The sequence below is a fragment of the Xyrauchen texanus genome, chromosome 25, assembly GCF_025860055.1.
Source record: "Xyrauchen texanus isolate HMW12.3.18 chromosome 25, RBS_HiC_50CHRs, whole genome shotgun sequence".
NCBI classification, from domain to species: Eukaryota; Metazoa; Chordata; class Actinopteri; order Cypriniformes; family Catostomidae; genus Xyrauchen; species Xyrauchen texanus.
Genome location: NC_068300.1, coordinates 25,203,750 through 25,225,059, shown reverse-complemented (window position 1 = coordinate 25,225,059; position 21,310 = coordinate 25,203,750). Strand labels below are relative to the sequence as shown.

Sequence of the window (21,310 nt, the reverse complement as noted above, 5' to 3'; positions counted from 1 at the left end):
CTTTCCCCACCATCCTGCTCTTGTGACAGGACCACTCCTACTGCCTGTGCTGAGGCATCACAGGTGAAAATAGTCAGACTGTCTGGGTCAAAGTGGACTAGGACGGGTGGAGTAGTTAGCTGATACTTCAGCGTTTGGATAGCCTCGGTGTACACTGCAGTCCATTCCATGTTTCCTCTTTCTTTAGTAACTGGAGAAGCAGTGCCGTTGTCTGGGAGTAATGGGTCAGAAAACGAAGGTAGTAGGTGGTCATGCCCAAGAATGAGGCCACTTTGGGAGGCAGAGTTGGGTTCCGGGATTTGGTGTATAGCCTCAATGTTTGACTGAAGTGGGGAAATGCTTGTGGATGTGAGACAAAACCCCACACATTCTATAGCTGAGGCTGTAAATGTGCAATTCTCTCCATTCAGTGTAAGGTTGTTCTTCATGAGAGCCCTGGCCACCATGTGGAGAGCCCTGGCCACTCATCATGGGACTGGGCATCCAAGGCATGGACTACTATATAATTCAGGAAAACAGCAACCCCCAGAATACCAGACAAGATGGTGACCATCACTTTTTGAAAGCAGCTGGGCACGAAGCTAAGGCAAAACGGCATGTGGGTGTACCTAAACACCCCATTGTGCGTGACAAATGCTGTGAGGTCTCTACTGGAGGGGTGGAGTGGCACCTGCAGGTAGCCTTGATGCAGGTCCAGCATTGTGAAGACCGTTGATCCTTTGAAGCAGATGGTCAGCTCCTCAGCAGTGCGTAAAGGGTATTTGCCAGGAATGACCACCTTGTTCACAGAGTGCACGTCTATTCCCCTGACTTTTTCTTGGCGATGACCAGGTTAGAAATCCTGGGGGACGGGTTTGATCTCGATGACCAAAAGCTGTGAGGCAGCCTAGTCCGTCAAACAGAGCTGGCCATCGCTGTTGACATGTGGAAGTAATATGGTGGATGTCAGAGCCCTCGTTGTCCCGTAATGTGAACCCCAGGCCTGTGAAAAGATCAAGGCCCAGGAGGTTGGCTCCCCGCATGGTTATGTAGAAATGAAATAATGCCAGGTGTTTATATCCGTAGTGTAATGGGACCCATAGAACACCTAGCATAGCAATTTTGGCACTATCGTAGCCACATAAAGATGTGGAGGACTGTTGCAACGGAAGAAACTTGTGATAAGTGCTGGCATTGAGCAAGGATGCAGCAGCACCCGTATCCATTAAAAGTGGAAGACTCACCTCATCTAGCAGCACAGTACATGTCATGAATGCAACCTGACACACTGATATGTGTCTGATCTCAGTGTAATCATTATATGCAGCAGGGTGTCTTTTCTGTGAGGTTTTTGTAGCAGGCGCTGGACATTGTTGGGATCTTGAATTGTGTGAACTAGAGCCACAGTTGCCAAAAAAGCTCAAACTGCACCAGCTCCCCTATGTCTGTGCTAGTTGCACTGGAAAGCTTGCCTCCTCATATTCACTTAAGCCAGTGGGGGAGGGGATGTGGCCTGTGTGACAGGCAGTTCGGAGATGCTCTGTGGGAGTGTCTGCTAGGAGTGTGGAGCATTCAACAGCTGCTTCCACTTGGAGAGCGAGTGCCACAGCTTGATCCAATGTTAATTCATAGGGTTCTAACAGTAGTTTTCCCGAGTCCTACCACACATTGTCCTTTCAATAAACTGGTCATGAATAATCTGATCCTGAAGTGCCCGTAGTTGCAAAAGCACCATGTCTCTCAGATTAGTCACACAGTTTTGAATGGACTCACCCAGGTGCTGCAGCCATTTGCGCCAATTCACTATCAAAGCGATTGGCGAGATCACCTGCTTCCTCATAGGTCTCCGGTTGACCAAGCACACGATAAATCCTCTGTTCCTCCGCTCCAAGACAGTGGTGAAGCAGGGCGATCTTCCTCTGGTCAGGAATATCATCATAGTTCCTTAGCCTTAAGGTATACTGCGTACCCATTAATCAAACTGGCCCACAGAATAGGTGGTTCACCGGGCATGGGAGGAAAAGGTCCTGGCGGTGGCAAGTTAAACTTAGCCATCCTCATTGCCAAATGTTGTGTAGTTAAAGTTTAGTCTATTAACACATTTTAGATCAACACGAATGCTCGCATGAATGACCTGTTTATTTCTCTGTGAAATACACACCCACAGCACATGCATACTCTACCCAACATGGCAAACCAGGCTACTGCATTTACTGCATTAAACAAGAGTACATAACACGCACCAGTGCGAGGAATGCAAAACGACATCAAACACTCTAAAAAAAGGTTGACTAATTTCGTGTTTCAAAACATTCTCACAGTCAAGACAATTGATGGGCATAAATCTTTAAACAATTATTTGATTTATATAATTATGTCATCTTTAATACACAGTGATTCCTTTGTTTCCAGCACCAGATTGTTTATAGAAAGTTAAAGGTGCTCTAAGTGATTTTAGCAATTTTGCTAATTTCCACAATTTTTCTAACTTAAAGGGGACCTATTAAGCAAAATTCACTTTTACATGGTGTTTGAACATAAATGTGAGTTGGCAGTGTGTACACAACCACCCTACAATGTTAAAAGTCCACCCACTCCTCTTTCTTATCTTACTATTAATAAAAGAAAAGTGTCTCAAAGTGATTGGTTTTTGTTTCCGCTCAAACATGACATCACATTAGAGCAGGCCTTGCCCACGACTGGTGACGGACTCCACCCTATTATCATAGATCCCCCCAAAGTGATCTACACACAGTCTGCCATTTTTTCCATGCTGGAGCAGCTATAGTGAGAAGAATGTCTCAGCTTCGTAAGCATCAGAAGGGTTCTGTTGTTGGCTGTAAAAGTGAACATAAGAGTCTTCATGTACTACCAGCATTAGAGCCACTGAAGACGCAGTGAATAAGTTGTGTTTTTGAAGCAAATGTGCCCCAAAACACACCAAAATTTCTGTATGTTTGTGCAAATCATTTTACACTGGACTGCTTTGTGAATGAGGGTCAATATGAAGCAGGATTTTCAAAAAATGTTTCAGCTTTATATCCTGAAGATGTATCTTTATATCTGCCATTAGCTTGTGACTCAAGTCTTTTCAATCCGTTCAAAAGATTTTTTCTGATCCGGTCATTTTGGTATAATTCAGTTACCATTTTTGTAAATCACACTTTTATGCTAGTAGGTGGCAACAAATGAAAGTTTTTATATGTTTTGAGTTGTTAAACTACTGAAACAGCACCGAGTAGTTCACGAAAGAAACAAGTTTAATGAAACTTCATTCAAATTTGCATGTCTACAAATCTACAAAGAGAATTCAGTGTGTTTAAGCATTATAAGCATTTCTACAGCAATGACAAAAAAGCATATCTATCATTTTGTGAACTGTTGTGCATGACTATCAAGCTATACAAAAAAATTAAATAGAAGTTTCAATTATGTCTTCAGACACTTTTACTCATAATTGATCCAGCCCCTATCTCATCTTGTTAAACATGATTACTGAACTAAACAAATGAAAATGTCCTCCTCTCCTTCAGTCAGTCGAAAGATGCTGATCCTGGACTATAAACTGGACTATATCCGACTCCAGCAGGCTACGCAGCGTGAGTTTAGAGACTGCTGCGTCTTTGTTTTCACGGAGACGTGGCTCAGCGACAGAGTTCTGGATGCCGCTATTCAGCTAGACGGGCTCGCCTCGTTTCGTGCCGACAGAAATACAGCTCTCTGCGGTAAGACTCGCGGTGGTGGCTTGTGTGTTTACATCAACACGGAATGGTGCAAGAACTCTATGCTAGTCTCTAGTTACTGTTCATCGCTGTTGGAGCTTGTGACTGTTAGATGCAGACCTTTTTATCTACCACGGGAATTCACCACTGTTTGCATAACCGAGTTTACATTCCCCAGCTAACGCTAAGGAAGCGCTCTGTGAACTGTATGGGGCTATGAGCTGAACTGCAGAACGCTCACCCCGACGGACTGTTTATTGTCGCCGGAGATTTCAACCATGCAAATCTCAAGACAGTGCTCCCTAAATTCCATCAGTATGTGGACTTTGCAACGAGAGGGCTGAAGCAGCTTGATCTTGTTTACACAAACATCCCAGGCGTGCACGGGTGGAGCCCGCCCCCACCTCGGCTACTCAGACCACATCTCTGTTATGTTAATTCCAGCATACAGACCGCTCGTCAGACGCACAAAACCGCTTCAGAAGCAGGTGAAAACCTGGCCAGCAGGAGCCATCTCTGCTCTTCAGGACTGTTTTGAGTGTACTGACTGGCACATGTTCAGGGAGGCTGCAACATATGGCGACTCTACCAACTTGGAGGAATACACAGCATCAGTGACCAGCTACATCTGCAAGTACATTGATGATGTCACATTCTCCAAGACCATCACCACACGCTCCAACCAGAAGCCGTGGATGACTGCGGAGGTGCGCACGCTGCTGAGGTCCCGAGACTCCGCCTTCAGAGCAGGCGATAAGGCAGCCCTAAGAACAGCTAGGGCCAAACTGTCACGGGCAATCAGAGAGGCAAAGCGCGCACACGCCCAGAGAATCCACAGTCACTTCCAGGACAGCGGTGACACGCGGCGCATGTGGCAGGGCATCCAGGCCATCACCAACTACAGGACAACATCAGTTGCCTGTGACAAAGATGCCTCCCTTCCAGATGCGCTGAACGACTTCTACGCTCGGTTTGAAGTGCAGAACGACGTGATGGCGAGGAAGTCCACCCCTCCTCCCAACGACCAGGTGCTCTGTCTTACCACGGCAGATGTGAGGAAAACTCTACGTAGAGTCAACCCACGGAAGGCTGCTGGACCAGACAACATTCCTGGCAGAGTGCCCAGAGGATGTGCAGACCAGCTAGCAGATGTTCTTACCGACATCTTCAACATCTCTCTGAGCAGCGCCGTTGTTCCAACGTGCTTCAAGGCCACCACCATCATCCCCATGCCAAAGAAGTCTTCAGTGTCCTGCCTCAACGACTACCGTCCCGTCGCACTTACACCCATCATCATGAAGTGCTTCGAGAGGCTCGTCATGAGGCAGATTAAGACCCAGCTGCCCCCTCACTAGACCCACTGCAGTTTGCGTATCGTTCAAACCGTTCAACGGACGATGCCATCACCACAACCCTCCATCTGGCCCTCACCCACCTAGACAATAAGGACTCATACGTTCGAATGCTGTTCATAGATTTCAGCTCAGCATTCAACACAATCATTCCCCAGCACCTGATTGGAAAGCTGAACCTGCTGGGCCTGGACACCTCCCTCTGCAACTGGATCCTGGACTTCCTGACTGGGAGACCTCAGTCAGTCCGGATCGGGAACAGCATCTCCACCACCACCACACTGAGCACTGGGGCCCCCAGGGCTGTGTGCTCAGTCCACTGCTGTTCACTCTGCTGACTCACGACTGTGCAGCAATGCACAGCTCGAATCACATCATCAAGTTCGCCGATGACACGACCGTGGTGGGTCTCATCAGCAAGAACAACGAGTCAGCATACAGAGAGGAGGTGCAGCGGCTGACGGACTGGTGTAGAGCCAACAACCTGTCCCTGAATGTCGACAAAACAAAAGAGATGGTTGTTGACTTTAGGAGAGCACAAGGTGAACACACTCCGCTGAACATCGACGGCTCCTCTGTGGAGATCGTCAAGAGCACCAAATTCCTTGGTGTTCACCTGGCGGAGAACCTCACCTGGTCCCTCAACACCAGCTCTATCACCAAGAAAGCCCAGCAGCGTCTCTACTTTCTTCGAAGGCTGAGGAAAGCACATCTCCCACCCCCATCCTCACTACATTCTATAGAGGGACTATTGAGAGCATCCTGAGCAGCTGCATCACTGCCTGGTTTGGGACTTGCACCGTTTCGGACCGCAAAGCCCTGCAGAGGATAGTGAGGACAGCTGAGAAGATCATTGGGGTCTCTCTTCCCTCCATGAAAGACATTTACAAAAAACACTGTATCCATAAAGCAACCAGCATTGTGGACAACCCCACACACCCCTCACACAAACTCTTTACCCTCCTCCCGTCTGGCAAGAGGTACCGAAGCATTCGGGCCCTCACGGCCAGACTGTGTAACAGCTTCTTCCCCCAAGCCATCAGACTTCTCAATACTCAGAGACTGGTTTGACACACACGTGTCCTGAGTTGCACTTTAATAACTGTCACTTTATAACTGTCTGCTACCTCAATAACTGCTATGTGCATAGAACATTATCTCATAGTATGTTATGTTTACATTTTAGAAACTGTCATCTTTTTGCACTACTGAGTACTGGTCGGCGCTGCACTGTCTATTGTCCTGTTCATTGTCAGTAATTTGTTGTACTGTCCTGTACTTTTTGCACATGTTTGCACGTGCACTTTATATAGGTATATAGGTTTTTTATATAGGTATTTTATTTCGTTGTGTTGTCTCATGTGGCCCTATGTTGGTCCTTTGTTGTTTTTATGTAGCACCATGGTCCTGGAGGAACGTTGTCTCGTTTTGCTGTGTACTGTACTAACTGTATATGGTTGAAACGACAATAAAAACCACTTGACTTGACTTGACTTGATCCTTGCTAGCTCACAAATTTCTCGTTCAGCTCCATCACAGCCCGCACTCTAGTTCTGTTGGCTCGCACTAAAGTCTTTCTTTACAGATGAGAAAATCGAGGATGAAGCCCTCCTAAATAGGGTCTAGCAACGACTTAACTGATTGGGTAAGTTTTGACCAAAAAATGCTTTCTTATTAGCTAAGATTTGCTCAAATTATGCATTTTGTTCGATTGACTAAACCGTGGGTCAGCCCCCTGACTAGTCTAGAGCTGTCACAGAGAAAGGAGTCATTTTTCAGGACACCAATTTCAGTGATATCTGTCAGGTAGTGGGAACTTTTTATGCATGGTATAGCTAAAAAAATAAAAATTACTACAGCAACTTTAAAGATGAAGTGTGTAACTTCTGCACCACAAACAACAGCAAACAAAATTGAGTCACAGGGTTTACTCTCTTTGGAAAAATCAGCCTACAGTTGGCTTATTAACAGTTGTCTCAGTACATTAAAATGAGATATATATTATATAGAAAAAATGATGCCCTTCACCTTGAAATGTGCACTCAATAATCTTTGTGTTTGTTTGTTTGTTTGTTTATCATCTCTAACAGCAAGAGGTGTGGATAAAGCATCAGAGTAAATCCTTTTTAAATGAGGTGAGTTCACCTAACAAGAAAATACAGAATTTTGGGAATTACATGTATACAATCAGATTTTGGGTGGCTGTGACCTCTGAGAATTACACAAACGTATAAAGCAGTGATGATTTCAGATTATTGAAATTATAATTCATTGGTAGGTGTGTAATATATTTATTCATTTAGCAGACACTTTCATCTAAAGCTCAGAAAGGTACACTACATGGCCAAAAGTATATGGACGATCCCTTCTATTTAATGGTTTGGCAGGGCCACTTTATTCCAGTTAAGACCAATCCACGCAATGATATGACATTCTAGAGAACTGTGTGCTTCCAGCTATTGGGTTTGTTTTAAACCTGTATGACTTTATTTATTCTGTGAAACACAAACTGAGATTAGTCTCACTCAGCATTCAGTGATTGATATTATCCCTTTAACTTGTGAATTTGTGAATGCATGCCTGCTTACCAGATAGAAGCATGGGGTCCTTGTCAGATGACTTCTGTACATGGTCTGATTCACCGGTCAAAGAGCTCTCGTCAATCTTCAGGTCATTTCCCTGAATCAGGATGCCATCAGCAGGTAAGAGGTCACCTGAGAAAGAAAAAGAAAGTAGGACAAACTCACAACAATACAAATAAACATCTCCCGATCATTAGGACATTAATATCACAAAAAGCATTCACTCTTCGGACAAATAATGCCATCTTACACAGGGTACATTATCAACAAATGAGTTCCCATCCTGATTTATGTGAACATTACTCTAAAAATACAGCCGTAATAATCCACACCTTCCTCATATTAGATGAGTTAAGACTAATCTCAGCATTCATTTAATTCACTGTGCTCAGCAGCACAGCAACTGACCATATTTTATCTGTGCCATGTCCCCAACCACCATTTCCGCGACAGGGATCTGGATGACGTTTCCATTGCGCACCACAGCGAATCGCTGCTCCTGTTCGATTCGGCTCTGTAGCCCGCGGAACTGCTTCTCTTTACTCCAGTCGTTGAAAGCGGTCACCAGCACCACGCAAATGACAGAAAGTAGGATGGCGGCACCTTCAATCCATCCTGCCTCTGCCTCCCCTTCGTCTTCAAATCCTCCTGACACCTTCCCACAACCTGCAGAAGTTAACGTCATTACCATGCGGTTACCAAGCAGCCCTCAAAATGCAATTGTATTATAAAACAGGACTATTAACCATAGATATTAACCATAATTAACCATAAAACTTCAGTGTTTAAAGCTTTTTATTTTTTATTTCCGTGCTGAAAAAAACAGCTTAAACCAGCCTTAGCTGTTTTAGCTATTTCAAGCTGGTCCAAAGCTATACATGTTATGTTTCCATATGTTTCCTGGGAAACAAACTCAGAACCTTGGGATTGCTAGCGCCATATGCTACCAGTTACATATGCTACCTTTACACTCAGAAACACTGCATAGCAGAATCACAACGTTTGTTTAGGGCGATTCAATCAAATAAAAAATAAAAACTACACATATCAGTAGCAGACATTATCACAACAATAGTTTTGGTGGGGAAAAAATTGCATATTGAATATTACAGCTTGCTAAAGCATGCATAAAATCAAGATTTTCCCATTGACTGCCATTGTTTGTTTAAGTTACACAAGATTCACCCCAAAACAAATTATGCTTAAAAATGTTATGCTCAGTGCTTTCCTATACATCATGAAATGGTTGGATCTCTGAAGATTAAGTCAGCCTAAGGTGGTCTCCCAAACTGACCAGCTGAAATGTGCCCCAAAGTTAGCCCAGGCTCAGGGACCAACCAAAACCAGCAAACCAGCTTTGGAAAATTAAATTGTTTATTATTTTTTTCTCAACAGGGTGGTACAAAATGTTTAACAATTTCTGCCAATCAAAGCTATGTTTCATTGGTTCATTTTTCCCAAGTGCCTTTAGACTCCTCCCCCTTGTTTTCTCTTTTTCTGCATTCCTGCCTGACATCCTCTTTTCTCACCTTCATTCTCACCTTTTTCCTCCCACACTACCTTGATTCAGTTCTCTCTCTCTCTCTTTCCTCCCACTCTCTATCCGTCAGTCCCTCCTCCCTCGACCCACACACCAGCCCTTTAACTGCCTTCCTCTACTTCATTCCTCTAACATTCTTTGGATCCACCTCTCTCTCTCTCTCTCTCTCTCTCTCTCTCTCTCTCTCTCTCTCTCCCTGTCTAGCTCCCTTCTGTCTTACCCTCGCTCTCATGTCCGGGCGGCTGATAGAAGGACAGGCCGAGAGAGATGATGGCAGCGATCTCCAGGATGATGAGAGTGACATCTTGTAATGCCTCCCACACCAGCTGAAGGAAGGTCTTGGGCTTTTTTGGGGGTATGAAGTTTTGTCCAAATACCTGTCTGCGCTTCTCCAGATCTGTTGGGTTATCTGACAAACCTGAAAGGAAATGAGAGAAGTGAGAGTCAAACATACATATTCATGAGGAATTGACACATAACATGTTCATGAACCTTTTATAATTAACAAATTATTTAGTTTTTAGGTTAAAATGTATATTAATATGTGCTTGTAGTTGATTCAAAATTTTAAATTGAAATTTGACTCTAAATATACTTCTTTTCCTGTCAAAATGCATTTACTTCCTTCTAAGGAAAGAAAAAAAAAATCAATATGTAACAATATAATTTTTATTAATGTTTTCCAAAAAAAAGCCTTCCACAGTATAAAGATAGAAATGCACTAAAATATATTCAATTCAAGTGACATTAAAGGTGCACTCAGCGATTCTTGAGAAACACTCAGCTGCCAAAACAAACACACCCCTCCCTTCAGTGCTCCTTTGGAAGCTCCGCCCTGGACTTATCATAATCCTTTTTTGTTGTGAATTTGAACATATAGGCTCTAAATGAATAAAAACTGAATAAAACCGCATGTATAATAATTATAAAATAATTAGCAAAAATATTGTAGTTTTAGATAGATAGTATTTATTGTCAAATACACAGCATTGAAACACACAAACAAACATCCTGTACATTCAGAACAGTTCAGAAACTGCTCAAACACAGCTACCATTGATTTGCTTTGCTGAAACCTGCCATGCACAACTGAAACAGGACAGAAAACATGTGAGAGGGAAACATTTTTGTCTACAGTCTGCCTCATGATGCATTTTAACATTACGTAGCCATATGTCTTTTGGCAAGAGACATTTTTGGACCAAACTATTCCTTCACAACCTGAAGACAGGGCATATGAGTGAAGAAACTTCATATTATTCAAGTTCATGAGTCTTTGCTATGAAGCGTAAATGTCTCCAATTCTATGTCATACAAACACTCTCACAAACAGACACACACTAGCTTTAAATACACCATGTAAGGTATACACTATAAATATTGACATTTGCAGTCTCCTATAGGCGCAATCATGATTTGTAACTCGATTAGACTTTCTCTTGCTTGAGACATGTGCAGAGCACTGTACAAGAGCTCTGTGCATGCATCAAACATGTGGACGTGTAATCAAGCATCAAATCATGATCCAATGTCAAGACTTGTAGTGAAAAAGGAGTTACATTCTTGTCTGTTCTCACCCAAAACTGATCGTAGCGCTTCAGAAGACATAGATTAAACCACTGGAGTCATATGGATGACCTTTGTGTTGCCTTTATGTCCTTTTTGGTTCTTGAAAGTGTTGCAACCCATTTAACTGCATTGTATGCACATCAAATCTTTTTGTGTGAACTATTCCTTTAATATCAAGAAAATAATATTTTGGACAAAATATTTTGTCTATTTTTGATCCGCTTATGGAAATAGTTCCAAATGAAGCCAAAGCAAGATCAACATTGCACATCGCAGAGCAACACATAACTGTTAACTGCCGAACATGGACAAGTAGAGTGGTACAAAAAGTGAAGCATTCCAGTGCTGTTCTTCTAAATATCAGAACTCTTGGAACACTGCTTGTCAAATTAAAGGATCAGAAGTAACTGTTATAACTGTATAAAATCCACATCCGAATATAACCATCTGATGATAATGAACGAAGAGAAAGATATTAGAATGTATAATTTTAAGACACATTGTTCCAAATAATGAGGCAATGTGAATCTGAGTTAGCCACATATATTGAATTTCTGATGTAAATAATTAATTGCATGTTTTTGCTCATTTCAAAGAGCTCCTACTATATCGAATGAGAGGCTGAGAGAAGCTGGAGGGATAAAGAGAGCTAGATATGAAGACACGAGACATGTTGCATTTAATGCACCCAGTCATCTATGTCTTTAAGAGTCATTCTCTTACTCTTTCTTTCACTCTTTCATAGATTTGTGCAGTTTCCATGGTGATGAAGACATCAAGCACATGTTCTTCAACTTCCTGTCTTCGGGCACCTTTTCGCCCAGCTACAGATGATGTCATTGATTCAGTGCAGTTCACGCTAGCCTTATAATAGATTTTTGATAGGTCTGCTGTGGAAACAGTTTTTGCACACAGTGATTCTTTTAGAGCCTGCAAGAACATTAATGTTTAATCTCAGTGTTGAGGTCACAAGTGTCACTCAGAGTGAGATCCTGCTTTACAGCTCAGCTCAATGAGGCACACTATTGACTTCAGTCTATGTGCATGTGTGTTTGCTGAGTATGCATCAGGGAAGAATAAGGACAGGGCAACCCAACCAGAAAATACCTTATGTGGACAGAGGAGGAATGTATGGATGCATGTATACTGTGAGTCAGCATAAGGCTGACTGTGCTTATGGGAGCACCTGAGGTTTATACACTGATCATGGTCACTCCATACCAGCACTCAGCACTAAACCTTGCTATTATCATTACTGAATGCACAATTATACAATACTTTAGATGACAAGTGCATGTATGAATGAGGGAAAAAGAGGGTACGCGAGATAGAGAAGTAGAACAGGACAGAAAGTGGCTCTGTTTGGAATAGCATACTACTTTTGCTATGATTACATACATAGTATAGTTTGGTTAAACATGACAACATTTTGCCAAAATGTGCATATAGTACTGGCTACAGGCACTTCCAGTCTGGTAAATGAACTGAAGTAATAGCAGTCATTAATATCAGGTTTTACCATTTCTTTCTTGACTTGTTTGGACTGACAAATGTAAAAACACAATACCAGATAAAAAAATACTAAATAATGGTTTTTATTTCCAATCTGATTCCCGGATGGCATTCGCTAAATTAAACATGCCACATGATGAGGTCATGTGACAACAATGTAGCATACTCCTTTTGCAAATGTTAAGCATTGCATCATGTGCTCTGTTTCACACACAATTTAAAAACAATAGTAGGCAGTATACAGTATATACTGCACAGTATTAAAATAGGGAGTTAGTGTCCCCATCTGGACATATCCAATAAATAGTGCTTCAAAAAGCTAATGCCACCTGAGGAAGGGGTTAAGCAAAAGTGCTGAGTAGCCATGCCCGCATTCCTTCACTTTAAAGAATCTCTATTGCTTTTCAAAGCCCCCCCCATCTCCCCTTGGTGTGTCCTTGACAATGCGGCAAGCTGCTCTAGTATTCCATCTCTCTCCTTCTTTCCTTCCTAACCTCTCTTTCTCTCATCCTCCCTCTCCATATCTCTCTTTTTCATTCTCTTTTGATCCTCCAACCCCATTGCTCTGAGATCTTCATGTCCTGCCACAGCAGTACAGGTATTTGTGTATGTTCAGGCTCATGACGGATTGATACGTCCATGCCCAGCACTGAAAGCAGTGTTTACAGCAGCTGTGGATCCGTGGCCTGCCGGCAGCTCTTGCACCAAAGCTCTGCTTAAACGCATTGTTGGAGAGGAGGAAGAGACACTAATGGACTTCCATTTTCAGGGCATAATTTTTCATAGTGTCAGGCTTATTCACCGTCACTTCTCATCTCCGCCCCCTCTAGTTTCCTCTCATATCCCCATGTCTCTGCTTTGTCATGAGTATGTAACAGGATTAGCTCTGCTTCTACTTGCACTTAGTGGGAAACTTCACTTATTGTATGACTATTAGCATCAGGAGCATCAGGTTTTGTCCTGTCAACAGAGCAGTCCCTGGTGACAGGTGTTAGCTATCTCGATACATAAAGGCAGTCTGAAAGCTTTCACATCCTCCCAAGCTCTGGTGGAGTTAACCCCTCATGGAAGGGTTGTTTATAGCTTATGTTGTTCTGAGGGCAACATCTGATATTCTAACTGATACATTCACACTGAAGACCTTTTTAGGTGTTGAATGCTTGCATCCATCCATGCCCACTTCCCTCCCATTTTCTAGTTTGTAAGGCCCTTTTCAGCCTGAAACATGGAAGTACAGTAAGTGAAGACAAATGCTTGAAGCTATTTCAAATTCGATTTCATTCATTATAGCATTATGAAATGTGTCAGATCATAATTCATAATGCATTCTCAGTGTTGCCACAAGGGGAGCTATAGCGTAATAGGCATTGGCGTAAATTGTCTTCTTCTTTGGTCAGTTTTCAGTGGCGTCAGAAAGCCGGCAAACTGTTGTGTTAGATTAGACAGATTAGACGTTTAAACGAAAGTGTGACACAAAATATTTATAGCTGTACAATTATTATAATGATATGAGTTAATAATATACCTGTTATATTGTTGCAATAAATGTTTGCAGCAAAGCCCTGATTTGAAGTGGTCTCCTCAGTCCAGTCAGCTCTGTTGATGACTTGAAGCCACAGCCGCCTATGAGAGCCCTCAAAATAATTTTTCAACAACGGAAACCGGAAATGGAATCACAGTTTTTGCCACCACTTCTGTGTGTCACATAAGTTGTGTTGTTGCCAAAGGATTGGTCTATACTGTCATGGCCAGCAAGTTAGTTAAAATTAGATAAACTGTCACATGATTATATCTACAGCAGGTGCCTAGCTAGAAACGGGGCTCTGGGTGTGCCACAGGAAAAGAACTAAATCACAATAAAGTGAAATGTACCGCTGACAACCATTGAATTAATTTATTTTAAGTTCTAAATTCATGTTTAGGCATGTGTTACTTTATAATGACTCAACCAGTTTAATGGCACTTTTATCAATGGATTAGGTAGGCCTGTTAATGTATCCAAATATTAGGCCCTAAAATATACTGATTAAATTCACCCATGATTCGATTTTATTATTTTAGAACGAATCTTAATTATTTTACCAATTATGTTGAAAAAATGTGTAACAATTTTCACTATTCAGGAATGTAGGCAATAATAGCCTGTTGTAGAAAAATACACCAGGTTGTACATTCACTGGTTTTAAATGGGTTTCCAGAACCTGTCTGTTGTTGGTCGGTCAAACGGATAGTACCATCCCAAAATCACGCCATTAGTTGAGCTAATGTTGCTATGTTGGGATGGCTAGGATTATTTTATCATCTGGGAAATACATAATTTATTTCTTCTAGACACCAGTAGGACTAAATAGTGACCTAGTAATCTTAGACCCTGGTTTCCACCTGGTATTACGATATGTTTCAGGTGATCCGATCACATGTGGTCAGCCCTAAACACCGGTCTAAATGGGGTCTAAAACATTTTGTGATCAGATCACAAAAACCACATACGAATGTGGTCAAAAACGCATGTGACCGATCGCATCTGAGGTGTAAACACGAATCCATCCTGTTTGCGTCCCGGCAGCAGTGAAGCACCACCCCTCACCTGTCAATCAACCACTGCACTAAAATAAGAGTTTAAAGTTTGCCGGTTACGAGCGGCAATCTGAAAATGTTTAAAAGTGGATATATATACACAAGCACAAATATTTATCGATCTTCTTTAGTGTGTCTGATATTAAAACAGATGACAAGCACAAACAACTGAAGCTCCTTTAATATAGGTAACCCACTAAAATAACACACTGACATTGTGTAGTTGATTTATGTAGTCATGAAACAGAGACCCTCACCTCCAAATCCAAACACAAGTGGTCACAGGAGAAGCATTTAACAAGTGACCTGGTGTAAACAGCTGGGAAATACACAAGAAGAAGAAAAAGTCTCACCTGACCACATTTCTTCAGGTGGAAATGGGGCCTTACATCAGTTTCTTCAGTTCCACAATGAGATTTCAACAAAGTCACAAAATGTGCTCAGATTTGTAAAGATCCCAAAAGTCAAAGATTTCAATATAAACTCAAACATTTGATTGACAATGTTAGCTGACCTACTCTATCCACATTCATTTACAGTAGATCTATACTGTACATTTTTCTTATTTCTGCTAGAGAATTTTGGAGAAGCATCTGAGAGTTGAATGTTGAACCATAACAACAAACTCCATTAAGTCTCCTGAGCTATGAATGAGCGACCTCTGAGCAATATAATTTCCTCTGGGACACTAATCGTTCATTTCCTTTGCGCTCTGAACTTACAAAGCAGATTTTAAACCAGTGCACATGGCCCCTCTATGTTGTAACAAAACAGGCAAAACAAAAAACATTTCAAATAAACAAATTCATAGGGAAACTAGCCATACGCATTCCAACAAAGACACCTTAAAAGAACCTTAAGTTAAAGTTACATGTCACATCCTCTAATATACTCACAATCAATACATTCCAATGTGAGTTTTATGGAGTTTATCTGTTTTCCATCAATCAGCATCATCTCCTCTGCTATCTAAATTCCATCTACAGTCATCATGTTATATGAAACATTACAGCAACACATTCAATTACGATTCAGAAAAAAAGGATGTATGCCAAGTATTGCGATCACTGTAGGGACCTTGAGAGTCACCGACTCCAGTGAGTGAGCCACTCCAACACTGTTTACCCAGTAACCCCTCTCTTTACACCCACCTCACCACAGACAGCGTGGTTGCCTAGCAACCCAACACAACGCGTAGAGCCAGAGTGAGAAGTTGGCCGAGTGAGACAGATTGAGGTGGTGGACAAGTAGTGTGAAGAGGTGAGAGAAAAATAAAGAGAGAAAGAGAGAGACAAAGGCAAAGAGAAAAAGATGGAAAATATTTAAGATGTTCAGCACAGTCTAAGCTTGTGGGTTTAACTTAGGCTAAGCAGTGGTGCTACATCAAATGAGAAATAATGAGCACTGACTGGCCACGCAAACACTAAATACGGTTGTCATTAATGGCATTAAGCACTGTAAATACGGTTGCTTAATGCCATTCAACACACACAGAATTTGGTTATTTATGAGACAACTGCATTCTAAAACCAAATTGCTGTATCATAATATGTCTCCAGCCAATAATGTTTCTTTAGTCAAATATGTCAGGTTTAAGCAGGTTACTGTTATAAACCGTTGGGATTCATGTTTGTTGTTTACAGACGCCATCACGTTATCAGTATATCAAACATTGCAATTTCTGGAGTGACTTGTATTCAGTATACATACAATATTCACGCAGATTCACTCCTGAATTTAAAGAATAGTTCACTCAAAAAATGTAATTCTGTTATTATTTACTTACCCTCACGTCGTTCCAACCCCCCATATTACTTTTTTGTGTTATGCAGAACACAAAAACAATTTTTTTTTACTGACTTTAAAGCTTAAAGGGTAAGTTCACCCAAAAATGAAAATGCTCTCATCATTTACTCACTTTCATGCCATCCCAGATGTGTATGACTTTCTTTCTTCTGTTGAACACAAACAAAGATTTTTAGATTAATATTTCAGCTCCGTAGGTCCATACAATGTACGTGAATGGTGACCAGACATTTCAAACTTCAAAAATCATAGACAGGTAGCATAAAAGTAATCCACATGACTTCAGTGGTTAAATCCATGCTTTCAGAAGAAATATGATATGTGTGGGTGAGAAACAGATCAATATTTAAGCCCTTTTTAACTATAAATCTCCACTTTCAGAATGTGAAAGTGAAAGTGGAGATTTATCGTACAAATGATTGAAATATTGATCTGTTTCTCATCCAAAGTGATTGCATCACTTCAGAAGACATATATTAAACCACTATAATCATATAGATTACATTTATGCTGCCTTTATGTGCTTTTGGGCTTCAAAGATTTGGTCACCATTCACTTGCATTGAAAGGACCTAGAGAGCTGAAATTTTCTTGTAATAATCTTAGTTTGTGTTCAGCAGAAGACAGAAAGTCATACACATGTGGGATGGCATGAGGGTGAGTAAATAATGAGAGAATTTTAATTTTGGGAATGAAAATGTATATTCTGTCATAATCTACCCTATTCCTGTTCCAAAGCTGTATGACTTTCTGTCATCCGTGGAACAAGAAAGGAGATGTTAGCAGAATGTTATCCGCAGTCACCATTAACTTTCATTGTATGGAAAACAGATCAATGAAAGTGAATTGTGACTGGCTAACATTCTGCCTTACACCTTCTTTTATGTTTCACCAAAAAGAAAAAGTCATACAGGTTTGGATTAACAAGAAAAAAAGGAGAAAAAGCGAGAAGGACACAGAAATGACAGAGAGACAAAGTTTTTAGAACATTTCTCTCACCATCACTGGTGGAAGACTTGAGTCTCTGGCATAGGCCGTCTGTATCTCCAAAGCTTTCCTGAATTTTCTGCAAGGCCTCGGGTCCTCTCAGCTCCATCAAGTCCCGGAGCTCATCCAACGTCACTCCAAAGTCTCCAGCATGATTGACTTCGACACTACCTCCTGCCCGCTTGGGGTAAAACTCCACCGCACTGTTTGCCATCTCACCCATGGTTGCCGTAGTGGACATCTTGGGTCTTAAGGTGTTTGGTCCACGATGCTTGATGTAGATTTATCCGTGTCTTTATAACTTCCCACACGTCCAGATCTCTGGAGCTCTTGGCAAAGCAATCTCAATGGCTGGGCAAAGAATAAAGTCTTTGTGATGATTCTTGACTTTCCTTTTTTGTTTTTATTTTATCTCCTCCACTCCTCTCCCTCCCCAGTAGTAGCTCCCGTTCTTCTAACTCTCCATCAGATGAATTAGGACAATGGAAGCTGGACACTTGTGTATTTTGAGAAAACCTGTCCTCTCCGCTCTACCCCCTCACCCCGAGGGTCAACAGATCGAGGGATCGGGGCACTTCCAATCCATCAGGACACCAAGAACGAGAGCAGGAGAAAAGAATGAGCGAGTAAGTGTTTAAAACCAAGGATTTTTCGTAGCGTTAGGGTTCAGAGGGTGCAGTGTGCTGGGATTGGTGTTGAAGCCTGCAAAGACACACAGACAGAAAAAAATGCAATACAGTCTTCAAAGTTCTAGTGTGGGCAGCATGTTGCAACTCAGAGTACAGTGGGCATTCCTTTGCAGGCAGACTGAGCATACAGACAGACGGCTCTGAGCTAATGCTTTCAAACATATCAGCGCATGTTCACCTCAACTCAAAGGTCATTTATTGCTTTAATTGAGTCGCACTGTACTTCTTTTACCTTCAATAAAGAGACTGTTCAACCTAAAATAAAATTAAAAAAATCTGTCATCATTTACTTACCCGCATGCCGTTCTAAACCTGCATGACTTTATTTTCCTTCTGTGGAACACAAAAGGAGATGCTAGGTAGAATGTTAAGGACTTTTATTGTTTGGCAAAAAGATGCAATGAAAATGAATGGTGACTAAGGCTGTCAGTCCATAACGTAATGCCTAACTTCTACTTTTGTGTTTTACAGAACAAAGTCCTATGGGTTTGGAACAACATAAGTGTGAGTAAATGATCATATAATTATAAGTCTTGAGCTCAACTGGTAGAGCACGGTATTATCAATGCCAATGGGTTTGATTCACAGCAAACGCATGAATTATTAAAATGTGTACCTTGTATGTGCAGTAAGTTACTTTGGGTAAAAGCATCTGTCAAATTCATAAATGTTAATGAGATATTACACAGGTCTTCAATATTTAAATTATATTCAATAGAGATGTCAGTCCATTTTGAACACAACAACACTAAAATCTCTGGACTTACAGTGAGATATACAGTAAGAGGAATTGTGCTCTAACAGATGGCAGTGCATTTAATATATACTGTATCTCTCAGCAATCTAGACCACTGCATTGGCATATACGTAGTTACCATGGAAACCTACAGATGACTCTGACTCCCACAAAGCACTTTTGACCTAGCTATACCCCAACACACACACATGCTGGTGCGGCTATCCTTATGAGGACTCTCCATAGACGTAATGATTTTTATACTGTATGAACTATAGGTTCTATACCCTAAACCTAACCCTATCCCTTACAAAAAACTTTCTGCATTTTTACATGTTCAAAAAAGCATAGTTTGGTATGTTTTTTAAGCGATTTGAATTATGGGACACTAGATATATCCTCATAAACCACATTTATAGCATAATAACCTTGTAATGACCAGTTTGTAACCTAAAATAATGTCCTCATAAACCACCCAAACCCATCCACACACACACACACACACAGTTCTCTATCACAACACAACAACATCGACACTATCACAGAATTTGCCTCTATTGTTTAGGCTCTGTTTATATCTCTTGACTCTCTCTACATCTATTTTTTTTTCCATTTCCTAACATACATCTTTATCTCTATCTGTCCCTGTGTTCTCTTAGATGATGATGAATCTGGGGTATGTGGTATGCTGTGGTATGTGTGTGTAGTGTTTAAGACTTGTGTATGTTGGCAGATAAAACTGTGAGTTACATACAGGGTGTCATCGTTCTCTCTTGCTGACTCACTACCCAGTCCCAGTCGCCCTCCAGCCTTTTTCCCCCTCCTTTCTTCTCCTCTGATGCGTGCCATTTATACATAATAGAAACGTTTCACACAGTCTATAGATAATATGGGGTCAAATGCAGGCCCAGATGGAATACGCAGATTGTTTTTTTTAAGTATTATTTGCACTGATTTTAGGGGGAAATTCTGTAAAATTCTGCAGAATGGATTTAAACATGGTTAAATGTGTTAAACTGAGCTGAGAGGACTGCACTGGTAATTGAAAGCATTATCAAATTATCAATAATACACTACACAAAAGGATGTGGACACCCAAACACCACACATTTAATTGCAGGTGATTTGAGACACATACAAGATGTGGATGTAAATGCATTTTGTTTTTGAGATTTGTAAACTTTTCTCCTCCCAAACTGTACTAAGTTGGCATTCAAAAGTTAAGTGCTGCAATGTACAGGAGAGTGTTGCCATTTGTACTGCAATCATGAAATTATTAGCCATTGCAGCTACTTCCTCTTTTAGATTTTATGAGTGACATCAAGTGTAACAAAATTTACTCGTTCACTTTTCCAGCTGTCTTAGTTCCGAAGGTATTTACCCATTAATTTTTTCCATAAGGATTTCACCAAATCCTTCAAAAAAGTGTTCTAAGCCATGATCCACACCAACCAGCTCTGAGGTGAATCACAAGATTACAAACAAAAGTATTTGAAAGTCGGACAAAAAGACAAAGCTACAAGACTGTGTACTTAACATATTTTATGAGGGAATGGAAAAATATCAAACTATTGATTTAAAGGAATATTCCAGGTTCAATACAAGTTAAGCTCAGTCGACCACATTTGTGGCAAAATGTTGATTACCACAAAAATTATTTAGAATGGTCCCTTTTCATAAAACAAAAAATAAATAAATAATCTGGATTACAGAAAGGAATTTACAATGGAAGTGAATGGGGACAGTCCATAAACATTAAAATAATCACTTTTCAAAAGTATAGCCACATGATGTAAACAATATAACATGCTTTTACTGTGTTAAAATCACTTTTTCTGTGAAAAGTTATATCCACTTTTACACTTTTTGTTGCCACCTTAAAACAACTGTAAAAACAGAAACAAAAAATAAATTAACAGAAGAATTCATGTAAGTGGTTTTATAAAATTATGAGCTTTACATTTCTGTCTTTAAACCCTCCACATTTTTGCATCTATTTAAAGAAAAGGAAGTCGAAAGAATTTTTGTCGGTGAGCAACATTATGCCACAAATGCTGTTGATTAAACTTAACGTGTATTGAACCATGAAATAGTCCTTCAAAGTTGTTGAAGAATCAACATATTTTACGTTTATTGCAAAATATTCAGGTATATAAAAATGTATCACTTTTTTTTATCAGTTTGCGTATGTAGAGACTTGATAGCATAATTCGCAGTGCGCCATAGGAGTGGGCGGTCGCTGCAGAGCTCTTGGCGCGCT

At 40.9% G+C, this 21,310-nt stretch overlaps 1 protein-coding gene across 7 annotated transcripts in view; it reads right to left on the bottom strand.

Annotated features, from left to right (window-relative positions):
• atp2b3b (ATPase plasma membrane Ca2+ transporting 3b) overlaps positions 1 to 21,310 on the bottom strand; it is a 77,102-nt gene that overhangs the window by 45,533 nt on the left and 10,259 nt on the right. For all 7 annotated transcript variants that reach the window (XM_052090953.1, XM_052090946.1, XM_052090948.1 and 4 more), the window contains exons 2-5: positions 17,638 to 18,327; positions 9,396 to 9,593; positions 8,044 to 8,301; positions 7,642 to 7,767 (exon numbers count right to left, since the gene is read on the bottom strand). In XM_052090953.1, the coding sequence (XP_051946913.1) occupies positions 7,642 to 7,767; positions 8,044 to 8,301; positions 9,396 to 9,593; positions 17,638 to 17,866 (811 nt within the window). In that variant the 5' untranslated portion in view covers positions 17,867 to 18,327. The remainder of the gene's footprint in view (positions 1 to 7,641; positions 7,768 to 8,043; positions 8,302 to 9,395; positions 9,594 to 17,637; positions 18,328 to 21,310) is intronic.